A 20,492-nucleotide genomic window follows, 5' to 3' on the forward strand; every position below is an offset into this window, starting at 1 on the left:
TAGCCGCCTTTTCCTATTCAGGGCTTTAATTTCCCCTTTGCGGGTGGAGCAAAAGGAGCCCTAAGAAGTCTTGGATGAAGATGAGGCAGCTCACTATCTCAGAGCTCTCTAAAGCTCCGCGTAGAGCGCTTCCGCTTATCGATCCTGACATTTCATCTTCCCTGCACTCTGCGGGTCACGGCTGAGAACGGATAGGTTGTCCACTCGGCGGTTGAGTCACCAGTCTCTGGGCCCAAGGAACTGCCGAAGGATTTCGGCCGCGTGGCCCCTTCTGCCAGGACAGCCAATCGCGAGGAGGAAAACAGATAGGGGGCGGAACCCTCGCCGGCCCGGGCCCAGTCATTGGCTGACAGCAGCTTCGCTCGCCTCAGAACCACGTGACCACCTTAGTCCCGGGCTTCAGCAACCGGAGTACCTTCCGCACCACCTTTGGCCGGTGCGTCTTCGCTGCGCTCCCTGGGTCTCGCTTGGCTGGTCCTCTGCCTCCTCCGGGGGCCGGGCAATGGGCGGGGAAGGGGACGGGCCGTTTAAAGAGAGGCCAGCGCGGGGCCGGACAGCCTCTGCCGGCGCTGAGGTGTCGGCTCAGCCCGGCCACGGCGGAGGAGGCGCCGCGGGGCCTCTTTGCGTGCTGCTGTCCGGACCCCAGAGGTGAGCAGAGGGGAGGGGTCGGGGCGGCCGCTACGCGATCTGCGGGCACCCTTTAGGTTCAGACTGGCCTTGGTCCCAAGAGTGGTGGGAGGAAGCCTTGACCCAGCTTCTCCGTGAGCGTAGTGGCCGGGCGGGGAGAAGTGGGCGTGCGTCCGGGTTATTCCCTTAATCGGCGGTGGCCGGAGCAGAGCCTCAATCTCTTGAGGCGGCTAGCTCCTGCGGCCTATGGCTGCCCACTTTTCATCCTACACCCTCGCACCTCGCAGATGCGGAGCTGCTGTTCCCGCCGAGTCCTTGCTGAGGCGATTGGCACCCTGAGACCTGGGGAGCTGCACCGAGGTGGTAGGAGCCGCCCCACCTTGGGCAGATGGGGAAACGGGCCTGAAGAGAACACTTGGTTATCTTGGGTATTAAAATCAGACACCTGGTTAGATACAAAATTAGGACTTACGCTTCCTTCCTTTCCTTCCTTTCCTTTTTTTCTCCCTCAAAGCAATAGATTTATTTATTTTTGCTTCGGAGTCATAGAAGGGTATGGACTTGTACTTCTTTAATACTCATACACTAAAGTTGGAATTCTTTCAGTGGTTAGGTGAGGACACTGAGAAGACTTGCCGTCCAAGGCCTTAACTATAATTGCACAGCTAGGGCTGGTATTCAGCTTGTAAATATCTAGCAGGGCCCTTTTTTCTTGCACAGATTGGGACCCACCGTGAGTTAGAAGCATCCAAAACTTGCACTCCTTTCTGGTACCTATTAGTATTCCCCCCCCCTTTTCAACCCTATAGCCCCCCCCCTTTTTTTTTTCCTGCGGAGCGTGGCTGGAGATTGCCCCCAGGGCCTCTTGACACTGCTCCATTCCCACCCCTAGCTTCACATCATGGCTTTATGTGAAATCTAGAGCTAATATGATTTATAGGATTGGGTTAAGCAGAAATTCTTGTTTTTGAAAGTTGGATCAATAGGAAATGGAGGGTCAGCACTGTTGGAAAGAAATGAGGCCTGGAGCTGTAGCTTAGTGGTAGAGCACCTGCCTTGTATGTGTGAGGCCTGGGTTCAATCCTCAGCACCACATAAAAATGAATAAATAAAGATATTGTGTCCACCTACAACTAAATAAATATTTTAAAAAAAGAAATGAGTCCAATTTTTTTTTTCCTAAAGGAATCTCAAAGATAGTGAGAGAGACTTATAGCTGTTGTTTATTGAGTAATTGTTATATGCTAGGTAGTTTACTTGTGTTACCTAATCCTGCAAGTTAGGTAATAGTATCTCCATTTTGTAGGTCACAAATTGATGCTAAGTAGAAGTTTTCACCCAGCCCTGAACAACTTTGAACAGTGTACCTAGGATCTAAATAGAGATTTGGTCTGACTTCTAGAATACAACTAGTGATTCTCCATATGTAGCCCTAAAGCTCATTATTATCCTCAGTGCAGAGACTTAGATTTCATACTTGGATTTTTAGGGGCAGGCCTAAGAATCTGTATTTTGATCTCTATTTGAAAATCATTGTACAGTACTTCAGTGTGCTGCCTCCTAGGGGAGGATCTAGAAATGAACAAATTCAGGGTTTGGGGGATCTCCAGAGGTATTTACTAGAGGTAGACTTTGAGAATCAACACAACATGTTTAGTGAGCATAAACCCCAGGCAGATGTTTGCCAAACTATAATTTCTTGATAAAAGTTTGGTTTGGGGGGGCTGGGGTTGTGGCTCAGTGGTTGAGTACTTGCCTATCTCGTGGGGCACTTGATTAGATTGCTAACACCACATAAATAACCTTAATAAACAAAATAAAGGTATTGTGTCCATCTACAACTAAAAAACTGTTTTAAAAAGTTTTGTTTTGGTATGTGGGGGTGGAAGGGTCGGAGTTGGCGAGTTAGTAAGAATGGGGAAAATAGCTGTTAAACTATGAACCATCAACAAGCACTTATTAGGTACCACATAACAGAGCACTCAGGATACAACTTCAAACAAAATAGAGTAAGTCACTGCCTTCATGGGAAAGAAACACAATTATTTATTTAATGGTGCTGTGGATTTTACCCTGAGCCTTTGGATGCTAGGCAAGCCCCCTGCCCCTGAACTACCCCTACCTGCCCCCGCCTGAAAGACAGTTTAAAAACTGACAGGGCTATAGACTTTAAAAAAAAAAAAAATTAGGCAAAGGGGATGAGAGTACAAAGCAGAGATAGACCCAGATGGCAGTGGTGCTATTTTCTATTGTGTCTAAGAAGGAACTAATTGATAAGGTGTCCTTTGAGAAAACAGGCAGCAAGCCATGAATATAACTGGAGAAGAGCACTTCCATTAGAGAAGAAAAAAGGTATGGAGGAGGCAAGAGCTTATTTGCTTTGTTTGACTTTTGTCTTGGATGACAGTTATTCTGGCCAAAATGTAATACTGGAGTAAATTTATGTTTTTGCTTCTAATAGGGGAAAAAAAGAAAATGTTATCAAGCATGAATATAGTATGAAACATAAAAGTAATTTTAGTCTTGGACTTTTTTTTTTTAACCAAACCTCCTTTAAGTAGTGTGTTATCTTCACTTATTAAAATTACTAATATACTCAGAAATCCTGAGTTGAGTACTTGTCTACAGACTAATAGTTTGAACTAAAACCTTTTAACAAGGAAATAAATTGGAGGAGACAGTGTTGTTTTATAGAAAAAGCTAAACTTGGAAATTGGAGGATGAGATTTGAGAATCTGATGTTATCAATAGAGCAAGTGACTAAACTTGATTTGTCTCATCCTGGAGAATGGGAATTCCTGTTGTGTCCTTAAGTTTATTGAGGAGGCAAGTAGAAGATGTGTATGTAATCTTGAAAGCTGTGAATTACTGCACAAGGAACTATTTATTTGATGGTGATTTTATATTATTTTCCTCTTGGATATTTTATTATTTTGTCTTCCATTGTGCTTAATATCAGATATAATATGTCATGATATTTACACTACTGATAAATGCTTTATATTGATTATTTTGTATCACAGACATAAATGAACATTGGTAATTGTGATACCTGGAAAACAAGTTTTATTGTGTTCATTGTATTTACTTGATACTTAGTTGTATTGGCTGCATGCAGCTGTTTCACATAGGTATAATTCTAGCTATTTGGGGAGACTGAGACAAGAGAATCACAAGTTTGAGGTCACCTTAGGAAACTTAGCAAGACTCTGTCTCAAAATCAAATAAAAAGGGCAGGGGTATGCAGCTCAGTGGTAGAATACTTGCCTACTATGCAGAAAGCCCTGGGTTCAACCCTCAGTAAACAAAAGTTGTTTCAAGTAAAGAAACATAAATGTTTATTTCCGTTAACGTGAATGCAAGTGTGAGGCGTTAAGTGCTGGGTTCTAAGAGACAAGAATGACTTGATGCCTGCCTATCAATGTGCTGTAATTTGAGAGACATGTTTGCTTAAGTGCTAAATCATTTTATGTAATGTGTCAAGGAAGCATAGCTTAAGAAGTTTAAGTCTCCCTGTGAGGTGGGCCTTCTAGGATTAGAAAAAGAACGAAGACAGAAAGGGGCTGAGAGTGTAGTTCAGCATGAGCATAGCATGTATGAGAGCCTATGTTCATTCCCCAGCACCACCACCACAAAAAAAAAAAAAAAAAAAAAAAAAAGAAAGAAAAAGAAAAAGGCATCCCAGACTGAAGGCATAGCATGAGCAAAGGAGCAGACTGCCTAATAGTTTTATGGATTGGTAATTGGAACACTAGTGAATGGAAGAAAGCAAGAGAGGCAGTTGCAGTCTTGTTCTACTTAGGAGACTGTACTAAGGTTTTATTAGACTGTTAAGAGGCAGGGAGCCCTTGCAGATTTTTGAAGAGTATATCCAAGAGGTAGAGATCTTATGTTAATGATTTCTTCATTTGAAGAGGCAGATAGCATAGGGTTACAAAATGTAGGGTCAATGAAGTGTTTAAGGCAAAGTATGTCTGCAGGTTTCAAGTTGTTCAGAAGAACAAGACTCTGTAAGGACAAAGGGTGCAAAAGAACAGATGTAGTAAAATGTTAACAATTGTCAGTTAAGTAGGTGAATTGTGAGTATACAGGTATTTCAAGTCTTGTTCTTTCAACTTTTCTTAAGATTTTTTAAGAAGCTTCAAAATAAGCAGTCAGAAGGCAGAATGTACCTACAGAGTGTGCCCAAATCAGAGAGGCTAGTATTAGGGCTATCATCCTGCTGCTTGTAAGTACTGGGAGTACTGGAAAATTATTTCCAAATTATATATTACCTATTCCAAACTGTTTTAGATTTTTCCATCTAAGAAGGGATGCTTATTTTGGTAGATGACTTGTTTACCTTAGTATTGAGTTAAGATTTAACAGTTTTCAACAAACTTTAGATCTCTAGATTACTTTGGAATTGACACTAGTTTTCTTGTAATATTTGATGATTTGTACACATATAAGGAGACTGATAATCTATTCGAGGAAAAAGGTTAAGGGATCAGGATACTTGAGTTGTGGTTCCAGCTCTGCTTTAAATGATTTCACTATTCTGAACCCCTTATAATTATCTACAGAATATGAGGATTGCATTTCATGGTCTTTTATCTTTTCATATATGGCATAAGAGTCTTAGAATTTTGTCCCTTTTGGCTTTTGCATATGTGTGTATGGTAAAATATATGTAACATAAAATTGGCCTTTTTAATCATTTTACTATTACATTACTTTACAGATAGACCTTGTAATTCCCCATTCCAAGTCCCATTCTTTTTGCTATTATTGTCACACATTTATTTTTTATATGCATAAATAAGACATTCAAGCGTTTGGTTTAGACAGTTATCTTTTAGAGAAATTGAAGATTTTTTTAAACTGAAAAAGTTAAGTATATTTTATCTTCATTTGTGCCATTTCCTGAACCTTTATTTCTTTGATGTGTTGACCTAAATTTGTCTGGTATATTCTTCTGCCTAAAGAATCTCTCTGTAACTTATGAGGGAGGATGGGTACAGGGGCAACATAGTGCACAAACGCAGACTAACTGACCTGCTGGTAATAAATTCAGTGTTTATCTGAGAGAGTTTTTATTTCTTCTTCATCTTTTAAAAGATTTTTTTTTTCTGGGTGTAGACTTCACTGGTGAAGATATAACTCCATTGTCTTGTGGCCTCCATGGTTTCTAAAAAGAAAGATGCTGTAATTCTTACCTTTGTCCCTGTGTAAAGAACGTGGTTTTTTCTTTCGTTTGTTTATTTTCTCTTTATCTTTTGTTTTTAGCAGCTTGAATGTGATATGTATAGGTACAGGGTTTTGTTTTAATTTTATGTGTATCCTTCCTGGCATTCTCTCGGATTCTTGGATCTGTAGTTGTGTCTCATTAATTTTGGAAAACTCTTGGCCATTATGTTTTCACACATTTCTTCTCCCATTCTCTCCTCCTTTATAGATTTTAATTATGCACACGTTAGATAGCTTGATGTCTCACATATCTTGGATGTTCTGTTATTTTGGTATTAGGTTTCTGGATTTGTTACTGTTTGAATACCAAACAGCATTTAGATGATTTGCATTAGTTAATTTCTGTTGAGCTGAATTCATTGATTCTTTGCCTCTATTATAGTTTTTACAGCATTTCTATTTTATTCTTTTTTTATTTGATTCTTTCTTAATTTACAATTCTCTCATAATTTTTTGTTGTTGCTTTTTTTGTGGTACTGGGGATTGAACCCGGGGGTGCTTAACCACTGAGCCACATCTCCAATCCTTTTTATTTTTTATTTTGAGGTGATCTCACTAAGGTGCTTAGGGCCTTGTTAAGTTGCTGAGGTGGGCTTTGAACTTGTGATTCCCCTGCCTCAGCTTCCTGAGTCACTGGAATTATAGGCATGTGCCACTGTACCCAGCCTTCTCTTATACTTTTCAAGTATTTTTTCTTTTATTCTTTTCAACAGCTCCATAGAAGGCAAAGACCCAGATTTGTTTAGTTTTGCTTTATGTTTCTTTTTGTTTTTTAGGTTTGTCAAAGACTTTTGACCCAGAAATCAACAAGAGCTGCTCCAAACTAGGAGGTAAGAAGTGCATTCAAGCTGCTCAAGAAAGCTGGAAGTGAGAAGATAATTTCAGACTGTTGACACTGAGGAACGAAGAGCTACTGTGTCTCTCCATCAACCTGATTACCTGCTTACCTGCTTAGGGTCAGTAGCATCTATCCTTTTTTTCCTTTTCTGCTTCACAAGACCAACAAAATAACTGTTATTTTACTCTTCAACCTAAATAAAATAAAATTTTATATATCTTGTATTGGTAAATAGGCCATGGGATCTTGGAATGTGGCACTTTATGTTAGGTTTACACCTCACAAAGATTTGTTATAAAACAGAAAATTGGCCAATTGTAGTGGTGATCCCAGTGATTTGGAGGCTTGAGGCAGGAGAATCAACAAGTTCCAGGCCAGCTTCAGCAATGAGAGGCCCTCAGCAACTTAGTGAGAACCTGTCTCAAAATTTAAAAAAATAAATAAATAAAAAGGGCTGGGGATGTAGCTCAATGGTAAAGTGTCCCTGGGTTTAATCCCCAGGACTGGGGGGAAAAAAGAAAACAGAAAATTTCCTAAGTCGTCCATCTGTCTTAACTCTATGTATTCATAGTCACAAATTTGTTTGCTTATTTATTCTTAAATTTATTCAAATATTCTGTGAACCTGCTATCTCAGAGTTACTATATTGTGTTTAGTGATGACTGTACTGATGAACAAGATGTCTTTTCTCCAGGAGCTGGAGAGACTCTTACTTAACTGATACAGAGTATGGTTACTACTATAATGCAGATGCAAAGTGTCGTGGAATACAGAAGGCACAGTGATTCATTTGGGTTAGGGGAAATTGGGTAGTGCTTTGTAGCAAAGGTAGCATTTTAACTGGGTTTTCAAAAATGATTAAGGTCTTGACAAGCAGAGAGATGGATGGATATTCTAAGCTAAGCACATAGCTTATGGAAAGTCACTAATTTGTGAAGTATTTGCTAAAAAGTGTTCACTGGACTCCTTTGAGAGCATGATTCTTGTTCCTCCTCTTTTACTCCTAAGATTTTTGTTGTCCCTTCTCTTTTTTGTTATTTGTATCTCCTTTGTTTTCCTGTAATTCCTAGTAGTAGATTTATGGCACTAGTTCTGTAGTTTTGGTAGGACCTAGAGATGTGGAAGTTCAGGGCAACATTTTCCTCTCTAGATAGCCTATGTTTTTTTGTGTGTACTCATAGTAGTCAAGTGGGTCTCTCTTTGCATTAATATGGGCTCTGCCATTAAGGCAGATAACTCCAAACTAGAACTCAGTAGAATGTACCAAAACCTTCTATAGCATATATTAGTCACATGCCCTAACAACCCTCCCCATGCACTTGATATTTGTTAAGTTTCAACATTCTCTTATCAGCTTCTCTTCCCTAAGTAAAGGAGTGCTATTTGAAGATTCAGATGCATTCTGCTCTAGTTTCTTTTTATTGCCCAAAACACTTATATTTACTCCGTCACATACTTTATCTTCTATTCTCAACAATTAGTGGGTCGTTTAAAAATGAACATATACATACACAAAGAGCCATCTTTTTTATTTTTATTTTTTGTTTAGTTTTAGATGGACACAATACCTTTATTTTATTTATTTATATGTGGCGCTAAGAATCGAACCAGTGCCTCACACATGCTAGGCAAGTGCTCCACTACTTTTTCAAGGATGGGTAGAGAAGAGTGAAGATTTGAGACTAGATCCTATTTTGTGGTATGCCTGGGAAGCAGACCATTATTGTATATAGAAAGAAGACAGAGTGTCCCAGTAACTTGTCTGAAGAAAAAACTACAGGGGTAGACAGGCAAATATGGAAAATAATCCTTAATGCTTTATACTCTTGGGGTGTCCTGTATCAACCAATTGTTTGCTTTGACCTAGCTGTTTGTGGTCTGGTGCTGGTCTTTTTTCCTCTAAGAAAAACAAGGCTTGATGAAGAAAAGAAGGCATAAGATATGTATCCCCAAACTGAAGTCCTCTTAATTTCCATGTGTGTGACAAGTAGGATTGTTAATATACCTGAATACTGAGAACTAGTTTATCGGTTAACACTGATATTTTCTCTGGGGTAGGAAGTGGAACCATTTATCTCCGGAAATGTCTTTGGAAAGTAAAGAGCAACATGACCTTTCACCCAGGGACTCAGCTGAAGGAAATGACAGTCTTCCATCCGGTGTCCTTCTGAAGCCTCAAAAGGAATCAAGTACTGACTTGAAGCAATTTGAGACCAATGATCAACGCAGTTCTTATCCTAGGATCCATATGGAGCCTCAGGAGAAATCACATACTAACATCAAGCAGTTTGTCATCAAAAAGCTACAGAAGAGTTGCCAGTGTAGCCCAACCAAAGTTAAAAATATGATTTTTGATTTCCTTCCTGTTTTGCGATGGCTCCCAAAATATGATCTAAAGAAGAACATTCTAGGAGATGTGATGTCTGGCTTGATTGTGGGCATCTTATTGGTGCCCCAGTCTATTGCTTATTCTCTTTTGGCTGGCCAAGAACCTATTTATGGACTGTACACATCTTTTTTTGCCAGCATCATTTATTTCATATTTGGTACCTCCCATCACATCTCTGTGGGCATTTTTGGTGTACTGTGCCTTATGATTGGTGAGGTAGTTGACCGAGAAGTACACAAAGCTGGCTCTGATATTGCTCCTTCTTTAGAAATTATTTTAAATAGGAGCACACTAGTAAACCAGACATTAGACAGGGTATGTGATAAAAGTTGCTATGCAATTAAAGTTGGCAGCACTGTAACCTTTATGGCTGGAGTTTATCAGGTAAGAAACAGTGGAAGAATGGGTCATTTCTGGCAGAAGTAATCACTACATGAAATTTCAGATAACATAATATAACAAAATGCTGGGCTTGGTGGTGGACATCTCTAATCCCAGTGGCTTGAAAGGCTGAGGCAGGAGGATTTTGAGTTCAAAGTCAGCCTCGGCAAGAGCAAGGTGCTAAGCAACTCAGTGAGATCCTGTCAATACAAAATAGGGCTGGGGATGTGGCTCAGTGGCCGAGTGCCCCTGGGTTCAATTCTTAGAACCAAAAAAAAAAAAGTGATAAACTAATGGGGATAGGGAGAAATGTGGATTAGGAATATTTCAAATTATAGGTTCTTCTACCTTCCTTTAGAGTTGCTGCTCTGGTGAGTGGACTCTTAATAAAAACAGTTTGCTGGGTATGGTAGTGCATGCTTATAATACCAGCAACTCAGGGAGGTTGGGACAAGAGGATCATAAGTTTAAGACCAGTCTTGGCAATTTAGCAGGACCCTCAACAACTAAGCAAGATCTTGTCTCAAAAAATAAAAAGGGCTGGGAATGTAGCTCAGTGGTAAAGTACCCCTGAGTTCAGTCATCAGTGCCAAAAAAATATAAAATTTTAAAATGCAGTAGTTCTCCATGGTTATTGGGGGAAGGAAGGGATAAATTGAGGGCTACTATATAGCAGCCAGGAGAAAGGATTAAAAATTAAATTATTCTTGGGTCTTCCATAGTAGCCACTAATTTGCTGTTATCATTATGCCATGCCTGTTAGCATCCATAAGTCAGCACTGACATTAAACCTCTTCTCTAATGAAGATGTTTGGAACCAGTGGGCAAAGGGGAAGATTGGCTCACTTAATTTGGTGTTTGGATGAGATAGGGAAAGGAAGGTGAGATACAGATGAGTAGTACTCATCTGCTTTTTCTTTGATTTTAGTATGTCTCACCAAGAATTAGAAAGTTGTGATAGAATTCTGAGGAGCTGGGAAGAGGAAGAAATAAAAAGGTATTAACTGTGAAAATACAAGATTATTATTAATATGGGTGGCAATGTGGTATAAGTATATACATACTGAATGGAGAACAAGTTTTACAGAAGTTAGATTAAAGAGTTCTATGATAATTTTGAAAGTGTGATTCTATTTTGATGTGATTTTTTTAACCAGTTACAGCTCCATTTTTAAAGTAATGATTATGACTTAATGAAAAATAAGTGGTTTCTTAAATTGGAGGAATTTTTCCAATTTGAGTTTGTATGTTTTCTTGTGGACCCTTGAGAATGTCCTTTTGAAAAGACGTATGAACCTTATTCAAGTTTAAGAAACATTGTATGGGAAGATAGATAGATATCCTAAATTGCTCCTTCACCTGGACTAATGAGTGACAGTGTGACCTTGGGCAAGTTCCTTCTCCTTGTAATATGTAAAGATTGATGCATGATTGCCTTCATTCAATTTCTGACCTTCTGTGATGCTCTGATGGTTTGTTTCCATGCTAGAAATGTAGTGTAATAGAAAATTGAGAAGCACTTTTCTGTTTCCATTTAACACTTATATATCATCTATTCCAGGTTGCAATGGGCTTCTTTCAAGTGGGCTTCGTTTCTGTCTACCTCTCCGATGCCTTGCTGAGTGGATTTGTCACTGGTGCCTCCTTCACCATTCTTACATCTCAGGCCAAATATCTTCTTGGGCTCAGCCTTCCTCGGAGTAGTGGCGTGGGCTCATTTATCACTACCTGGATTCATATCTTCAGAAACATCCATAAGACCAATCTCTGTGATCTCATCACCAGCCTTTTGTGCCTTTTGGTCCTTCTGCCAACCAAAGAACTCAATGAGCGCTTCAAGTCCAAACTCAAGGCACCAATTCCTACCGAACTAATTGTTGTCGTGGCAGCCACTTTAGCCTCTCATTATGGAAAACTAAATGAGAATTATAATTCTAGTATAGCTGGACATATTCCCACTGGATTTATGCCACCCCAAGCACCAGATTGGAGCCTAATTCCTAGTGTGGCTGTAGATGCAATAGCTATTTCTATCATTGGTTTTGCTATAACTGTATCACTTTCTGAGATGTTTGCCAAGAAACATGGTTACACGGTCAGAGCAAATCAGGAAATGTATGCCATTGGCTTTTGCAATATTATCCCTTCCTTCTTCCACTGCATTACTACTAGCGCTGCTCTTGCAAAGACATTGGTTAAAGAATCAACAGGTTGCCAAACTCAGCTTTCTGCTGTGGTGACAGCCCTTGTTCTTTTGTTGGTTTTACTGATAATTGCACCTTTATTCTATTCCCTTCAGAAATGTGTCCTTGGTGTGATCACTATTGTAAATCTTCGGGGAGCCCTTTGTAAATTTAGAGATGTGCCCAAGATGTGGAGGGTTAGCAGAATGGATACAGTTATATGGTTTGTTACTATGCTATCCTCTGCATTGATAAGCACTGAAATAGGCTTGCTTGTTGGAGTTTGTTTTTCTATGTTTTGTGTCATCCTCCGCACCCAGAAGCCAAAGATTTCATTGCTTGGTTTGGTGGAAGAGACTGAAATCTTTGAATCCATATCTGCTTACAAGAACCTTCAGACTAAGCCAGGCATTAAGATTTTCCGCTTTGTAGCTCCTCTGTACTACATAAACAAAGAATGTTTCAGATCTGCTTTATACAAAAAAACTCTAAACCCAGTCTTAGTAAAGGCAGCTCAGAAGAAGGCAGCAAAGATAAAGCTCAAAGAGGAAACGGTGACTCTCAGTGGAATCCAGGATGAAGTTTCAATGCAACTTTCCCATGATCCTTTGGAGCTGCATACTATAGTGATTGACTGCAGTACAATACAATTTTTAGATACAGCAGGGATCCATACACTGAAGGAAGTTCGCAGAGATTATGAAGCCATTGGTATCCAAGTTCTGCTGGCTCAGTGCAATCCCTCTGTGAGGGATTCTTTGGCCAGAGGAGAATATTCCAAAAAGGAAGAAGAAAACCTTCTTTTCTATAGTGTGTACGAAGCAGTGGCTTTTGCAGTAGAATCTCAAAAGCAGAAAGGAATATGTGTTCTCAATGGTCTGAGTCTGTCCGGTGATTGAGAAAGTAGTTGAAAGGAAGAATGTCAAGCCAATAGGTTAAAATTTTAAGTGTGTAACATTTTCCAATAATTTCAAGTTGCACACTTGAAATTATTCTTCCTTTGAAGTTTATGGCCTTTGTATATTCTCAAATGCATCAGAGCTTATTGTTGGGCAAAGTTAAAAAGAAGAAAATGTTGTAGTTTCAAGCTTTCATACAGATATGAAGTATTTGGGGGATGCAATAAATATCTACTGAATTAAAGAGTACAGTAGTCCCAAGACTATTACCACCTTGTTTTAGGGGCTATACATTTGGACTCTTTCTCCTCCAAGCAGAAAAGGAGTGAAGTTGGGATTTGCATTAGAAATTTGTGCCTTTGCATGGCTCTGTAGACAGGAAGGAGAAGAAGTCAGGGAGAGTGTTGAGCCTGCCCTTGAACGAGCAGCATAAGGGGCTTGTGAAAGCATGAGGCCCTAATTAGACAAGCTCGTTCTTGTGCTTCTCTGTTCCCAGTCTTTGTTCCCCAGATAGCAGTAGGATCTCTGGATTTCAGGAGAAGAGAACCAGTCCTATCCTTAAGGCAGGGAGTAGGCACAGTCTCATTAGGAGTCTGATGGCCAGCAGGTTTGTGACATACTAACATTTTACAGAATTAACCTTGGTGATATATTTAATGTTTTAGTCATAGCTTTTTGTTTAAGGTCAGTAGTTCAGCAAAGAGTTCGTCAAAATTAGAAATGTTCTGCATTGGGAATTCTTTTTTTCTGTAGTCTTTATCTGACCATTTATCTACCATTAAGCTCTGTTTCAGCATTAAGTTATCCTAGTGGTTTTCCCATGGAATCTGTCCTAAGCTGGCATTTCTGAATATCAATTTCAGTCATGTCAGATAAAGCAGGAGCTGATTTTGCCTTTTCTTAAGTATTTTAATTTGCTACTGGCGACTGAATCTAAGAGTTCTTAATGACTGAGCCACATTCCCAGCTCTTTTTTTTTCTTTTTTCTTTTTGGATACAGGGTCTCACTGGTTGCTAAGGCTGGCCTGGAACTTGTGATCTTTCTGCCTCAGCCTCCTGAGTCACTGGGATTATAGGCATACGCCACCATGCCTGGCCTTACAGTATTTTAAATGAGCTTTGGGCAGAACCATCAAGGACAGATGGCAAAAAAGAATGGCTGACAGTTTCCCTTAAGAATTAGTTTATTTGGCAGTAAATTGTATATCCCCCCCCCATGTCATTTTAGCAAGGGTCTGCTGGGGACTAGACAGTCTTTCTTAAATATAAGCTGCTGCTCTGGAAAAGAATGCACAAGAGTGGCAAGAGTGCTTCCAAAAGGACATCAATCATTAATTTGTATATGTTTTAGTGAAAACAGTGCTGGTGCTTACTGCCATAGATGTCTGTTGATGTACAGTAAATATTGATGACAGTGACAGCTTTTAACTCAAGTCGCCTAAAACTATTACACAAAATAATTTAGAAGCACATTTGTAAAAACCCAAGTATGGATGTATTGTTTCTGATCATTGGCCACAAGTTTTGAGTTGAGAAATGGTTACTTTAGAAAATCAAGAATATCTGACATTGAAAGCTTACAGTTCTATATCTGGACCTTCAAAGGCAAGAAAAAAGCAGGTTCTCCAAAGTTAGGAATAGGGGATTAATTTATGTGAGATTTAAACATTTAGCCAAGTCTTTTTTAAAAAGTGCAAAATAATTTTTGTAGCCTGTTTCTATGTTCTAAATAATTGTAGATATTATAAGAATCAAGCCTTATATATAGGGCTCCTATTGAGGTGGGATGCTTTTAAACATACTATATTTGTACTTACTTGACACATGCATATATATATTTACTTTTTTTTTTTTGGTATTTCTGTTTGCTCCATAAACTGCCAGTGTTGCTTATCTATTATAGGACTGTCCTATTTGTTTACATGGAAAAATTACCTTTCCATTATCTTGACAGAGCAGTTTTGAGTACAAAGTCTAGATTTCTATCTTCTAGGTGATTAATGTTATGATTAGATGTAATGTTCTGAATTTTGACATCCTTTTAGAACTTTTGCTCCCTGATGTTTGCCCTTTCTATCCAGCCTTATGAATAATAATTGTCAAAACCCGTGTCTTGGTCAATTGCTTTTTGTCCCCTCTTGTCCCTTCCCCAAGCCAAGTTTGAATTGAGACTATTATAGATGTCAAACACTCTGACAGAGTAATGAGTACATGTTTACAACAACTCTATAATCCAGTACCAGCATAGCCAAAGAATTTCATTTTGGTCAGAATTTGGAAAATTTCTTAGGATGAATGACATTGTTTGTGCATTGCCTAAACTTTTACCAATGTGGATATGAACAGTTTTGAATCTTTAAATAAGCAGTGAGCATTATTCTTGAATAATGTTCTGATTTGCACCTGTCCTACCAAGATAAATAAGAGTAAACAAGAGATTCTGCTTTTAGTTGGCAATTATAAGGATATTTTAAGATTTCACTGGAGTTGTTTCATTCTTTACTTGGACTTGAGGTCTACGTCAACTTAAAAATTTTTAACATCTCTTTGGAACCAAAGGCTAATTTGCCATCGTCACTACCAAAAACTAGTGTGTGTGTGTGTGTGTGTGTGTGTGTGTGTGTGTGTGTGTGTGTGTATTTTTTGTTTTGTTTTGTACTGGGGATTTAACCCAAGGGTTCTATCGCTGACCTACATCCCCAGCCCTTTTTACTTTAAAGACAGTTTTTACTACCCTCCTGGTTGCTTTTTGATATTTTTAAAATTGCTTTGATACAAAATTATTTTGCTTATTCTAAATGTGAGAGTAAGTGAAGCATTTTCTTGTTACTTATTGATAAATATACAAACTCTATTAAATGGTTATCATTTCATTGAACTATAGACTGTGCATACAATTTGGATAGTTAAAGCTCTTATAACCTGATTTTTAAAATTTGTTACAACAGAAGGGTAGAGTCTGTCAATGCAGGAATAGACATATATGCAAGGAAAACAATGCAGGGAATAATCACTGAAGAGACTGATCTATAAAGGGAGACAAGGAAGGGACCCAATTGAACAGAATCCAACTCCTGGTAAACTCCACAAAATAGTAGATTAGGATTAGGTAGCACACCTCTGAGAGCAAGGTCAGAACTGGTTTCTGTTTCCAGAAGGGACAAGTCAGATTCACCAAAGCTGAAAGAGCTGGTTTGCACTATTCTGGAGCACTGTCTTCCCTCTAAACTATGTGACTCCAGTATTCTATGTGATTCTGATATGGTAATAAGATTGACATGTCTAATTGATCTTTTTAAAGTAGAACAAAAAGAAAAGGAGGGGTTTGTTTGTTTGTTTGTTTGTACTGGGAATTGAACCTACGGATGCTTAACTACTGAGCCACATCCCCAGCCCTTTTTTTGAGAGGGTTTCTCAAAAAAGGAAAGAAAAAAAAAGTTGCTTAGGGCTTCACTGAGTTCCTGAGGCTGGCTTTGAATTTGCAATCTTTCTGCTTCAGGTTGCTGACTTGCTGGGATTATAGATGTGTCCCATCATGTCTGGCAAGGTGTTTTTGATTGACAGTTGGCTTAGCCTTTAAATGATAGAGACAATTGAACATCAAAATTTATTGTTAGATTTATAATATGGTAAACAGTGAACTTTAAAAATGTATGGAATTGTTTTGCATTATTAGACTTATAATATTAATGGCTACATTTTAATAAGAAAAGTAATTCTGTGCAGGGGTATTCTCTTAGTAATTTGTTATTGAAGAACACACTGTCAACTGGGTGGGTGGCACATCTAGTATTCCCAGGTTAGGAGGCTTTGGCAGGAGGATCTCAAATTTAAGGCGAGCCTTGAAAACTTAGACCCTGTCTCAAAAATAAAAAGGACTGGGGATATGGCTCAGTGGTAAAGTACTCCAAGATTCAATCCTCCATACCAAACAAGAAAACAACCATATTGTCAGGCTTAGCCCTGATCTTAAAAGTAAAAAAAGGGATGAAGTGCATTTCTTGGGAACTTAAATTCAGTCTCCAAGTTACAGTGATAAACTCAAGTTCTGTGACCCTTCTTAATGAATTGTTTTCCTCTATGTGTTGTTAGAGTTGGGCTGTGGGTTCTCTTTACATTAATGTAGACATTACCTTGTATATTTGAGGACCTACCCAGGAGTCAGGGACCCTGGGCCAGGTACTGGTACTATGGTACTCAATAAATAACACATTGCGGGGCTGGGAATGTGGCTCAAGCGGTAGCATGCTCCTGGCATGCGTGCGGCCTGGGTTTGATCCTCAGCACCATATACAAATAAAGATGTTGTGTCCGCCGAAAACTAAAAAACTAAATAATAAAATTCTCTCTCAATCAATCAATAAATGACACACTGGGACCCTTAGGGTATGTGTTTTGTAGAAGAGTGTTGAGTTGAAGCTTGACTGAGAGTTGAGCAGGAGCCAGTGATACCCCTGTTTTATTCAGAGGAAGATTCCACAGGGAAATGGTAAAAATCCAGTTGATAGGAATTAGATTTTGCTCAATTTTTCTGTTCTTTAGTGCCCCCCCCTTTTTTTTATTCTAGTGATGCCTTATTTAAAACTGGGCTCAAAAACTGAAAAAAAAAAAAAGGATGAAGTGGGAACTAGAACACTTAAACTTTGAACTAATTTGCCCCCCACCCGTTTTTGGTGGGGGAGGCGGGGAGAGAAGGTAACCAGGGATTGAACCTAGTGGCACTTAAACACTAAGTCACACATCCCCATCCCTTTTTATTTGTTTTGAGACAGGGTCTTGCTGAGTTGCTTAGGGCCTCACTAAATTGCTGAGGCTGGCTTTGAACTTGGGATCTTCCTGCTTTAGCCTCCCTAGCTGTTAAGATTACAGGTTTGTGCCACCACACCCCTCCTCCACTTTTGCAGAAAGATTTTAGATTGCCATGAATTACAATAATAAAAGGTAGATGGAATAGGACAAAATAACAAACCAGCTGGTTTGTTGTTATAGCCTATATTGAAGTAAAATACTATTGAAATATTAAAAGTTTTAAGTTTGCTTTTTTTTTTTTTTTTAATGTACTGGGGATTGAATCCAGGTCCCAGAGCATTTCAGACAACACTCTACCACTGAGCAACATCCCCAACCCAATTTTCTTTCATATATATATATATATATATATATATATATATATAATATATATCTGTAGATGGACACAATACCTTTTTATTTTACTTATGTGGTGCTGAGGATCGAACCCAGGGCCTCACACATGAGAGAGGAGTGCTGTAACGTTCAGCCTCAGCCCCAACCCCCCAGCCCAATTTTCAAGGTTAAAAAAAGAAAATAAGTAACTTAGGAATGGAGAATTTAGATGTAGGAGTGAGGAAGATTTATTTTTTTATAAATATTTTTATCCCAATAAACAATTTTTAATTTGCAACTCAGTTTTAAAGGAAACATGTTAAGTATTGTTAAGAAAGTAAACATTACACTAAACATTCTTCGGTGTGTATGTCTTTTTTTTTTTTTAAACTTTGTGTAAAATAGAAGAATATTGAATTCTGAAGACTGAATCATGAAGATTACCACCAAATGTCTTTTTAAAATTAGAGATGCTGTTTGTAAGTCTGTGCTAGAATGGGTTTTTACCTTAAGTTTTAATGAACTTATTTGGGGAGTTTCTCTTCCTTATCCAATACCCCATCCCTCAAATGAGATACCTGGAATCAAATAGCTCTTGCCTTTTCAATGCAAATCAATTGGAAAATTATGACTTGAGTCCTGATGTTGCCATGGCTTCTGTTTCTCAGAAATGTGTATGTGAAAATACCAAAATGGGCCACCTTTGCAACTTTTGTATGCAAATTAAGACAATATCAGTTTAACAGGTGAATGAACTCCATCTTGTCTATTCTCCAAAAGTATACTGTCTTTTTCCCCTTTAATTATATTAAGACATGACTTTTAGGAATATGTTTATACTATATATTTTTTAATTGAAGTGAGTGCCTTGATGTTATTCCTCATAAGTCATTGTTTAATCCCCTTATGGGACAAAGATGAGTCAATAATGTATTATTGAAAAGGAGCCTATTGGAAAGGAGGGGAGTTGTTTAATAGAAAGGTCTTTTTCTGCTGGAAGGATGTTTGCCTTTTTTTTAATGTAAGATTATGTGTATTGAGGTCCAGAGGTGTTATTTCTTTTGTATACTAATAAATTGTTACTATAATAAATATTACTCTAGTTACTTTTGTGTGGGGTTGGGAATCTGCCAAGAAATATTTAGGCACCAGTGGATTTTATAATACAGTCTGTTTATATTTGGAAAAAGATTTACTCAGTAATTTTTCCCAACTATAACGATAGTATCTGTCATTATAGAAGGACATAAAACATAAAGAACCCGAATTCTTTTCCTTTGGGGTCTCTGTTTTCCATAAGTGAAGAGGGAAGGAGGATTAGATTTGCTTGAGGACACTTGGAGTTCTCATATTTCCTGACTCCTATTCTGTGTCATGCTAGAATCAGAAAACTCAAATCTGACTAATATTTTACTATTGTTCTTTCTGAATTTGAAAAAGTGATCTTTGGTCCACATTTTCCCTATCAGCAAACTGAGGCTAACACATGATGATTAAGTGAGAGAACTGAGAGTGGCACTCCTAACTGGAACATGTGTTGTGAAGGAGACTGTACCACCACCCTCCCCGGTATCTGCCATGAGGCCTCTTCTGGGTGATGCTCACCATTGTTTTTTTTTTTTTTTTCTTTCTTTCTTTTTCATCTCTCTGAAGTGGGATTGTGGGGACAGGGCTAAGGATGGTTTTTAGTCCTCCTTTTGCAGGAGGCATTCTGATCTTGACCTTATTCCCATCTCACAAAGTGAAGGAATTGGACTCTGCATTTTGTATACTCTCCATGTCTGCAGACAGCACTGGCATTCTGAGACCTGTCAAATGCACTCACAGTCATTCTCTAGCATCTTCTTTGGCTACCCTGGAGAGCTCTGCTTCCCCTCTCCGCCCTTTCAACGTTTGTATCCATGGCCTCTTCATTTAGAATCATTGCTTAAATTTTTTCTTTTCAGATCCAGTTGAGACTGATGAAAGTGTGACTCTTGGAGAAATATTCACATGTGCAGGTATGCACACATAACTATAAAAAGGATGGCTTATAAACTTCCACATCTATGGCTCCACTCACCTTACTTTCTGAGCTAGTAGCAGCTGAAAAAAGATTTCTAGCCTGACCTTTCTAGAATGCCAACCAGCTTATCTATATATAAACCTTGTTATCGGACAGCTCAGCTGGGATGCCTAGAGATATCTCACATGCAACATGTCTTCCAAACAAACTTGTCTTCCCTTCTGTTAACATACCTTTTTTTTTTCTCCTTGGTACTGGGACCCAAACTTAGGACTTTACACATGCTAAGTAAGTGCTATACCACTGAGGTATACTTCCCCCTGTTAACCTTTGTAATCATGGCATGACCCAGCTACTTAAGCTAGAAACCTGGGAATCTCTCTATTCTCTTTAACTCCCACACCAAATCCACCTACCTTGTAAGTGTCTATCAAATCTAACATCTTGTTCTTGCTCTCAATTTTCATTATTTCTCTTCAAGACAGTGCCACAGCCTAAATAACTATCTGCTTCTCTGCAATACAGCCTCTAATTACTATATTAAAAACAAACACCTGACCCTTGCTATTTGTGTTTTCAGGATAAATAAAAGATTAATATTCTAGCTGACAAGACCTTTAAAACTGCCCTTACTTACACCTCTAGCCTCTTGTCCTATCACACATTCTTTGGTTGACATACCAACTACTGACCTTAGGTTTCCCCAACAGGCCATTTACTAAACAACACCTGTCTTTTACGCTGTTCTGCCTGGAGATGCCTCCTGGCTTCATCAACCTAACTCCCTACTCCTCCTCCCAGATATTTTTTAACAAGT

At 38.8% G+C, this 20,492-nt stretch overlaps 1 protein-coding gene across 5 annotated transcripts; it reads left to right on the forward strand.

Annotated features, from left to right (window-relative positions):
• The first annotated feature begins 342 nt into the window (after positions 1 to 342).
• On the forward strand, positions 343 to 18,762 carry Slc26a2 (solute carrier family 26 member 2). 5 transcript variants are annotated; one of them, XM_040272862.2, is made up of 5 exons: positions 368 to 648; positions 915 to 990; positions 6,633 to 6,812; positions 8,753 to 9,467; positions 11,026 to 18,762. In XM_040272862.2, exons 4-5 carry the CDS (start codon positions 8,778 to 8,780, stop codon positions 12,544 to 12,546), a joined length of 2,211 nt encoding a protein of 736 aa, XP_040128796.2. In that variant the 5' UTR covers positions 368 to 648; positions 915 to 990; positions 6,633 to 6,812; positions 8,753 to 8,777; the 3' UTR covers positions 12,547 to 18,762. The 5 variants fall into 5 exon arrangements, with proteins under 5 accessions (XP_021581359.2, XP_040128796.2, XP_040128797.2 ...); XM_040272863.2 differs by having other exon boundaries at positions 915 to 987; XM_021725684.3 differs by lacking the exon at positions 915 to 990 and having other exon boundaries at positions 343 to 436.
• Positions 18,763 to 20,492: the final 1,730 nt, after the last annotated feature.

The sequence above is a fragment of the Ictidomys tridecemlineatus genome, chromosome 1, assembly GCF_052094955.1.
Source record: "Ictidomys tridecemlineatus isolate mIctTri1 chromosome 1, mIctTri1.hap1, whole genome shotgun sequence".
NCBI classification, from domain to species: Eukaryota; Metazoa; Chordata; class Mammalia; order Rodentia; family Sciuridae; genus Ictidomys; species Ictidomys tridecemlineatus.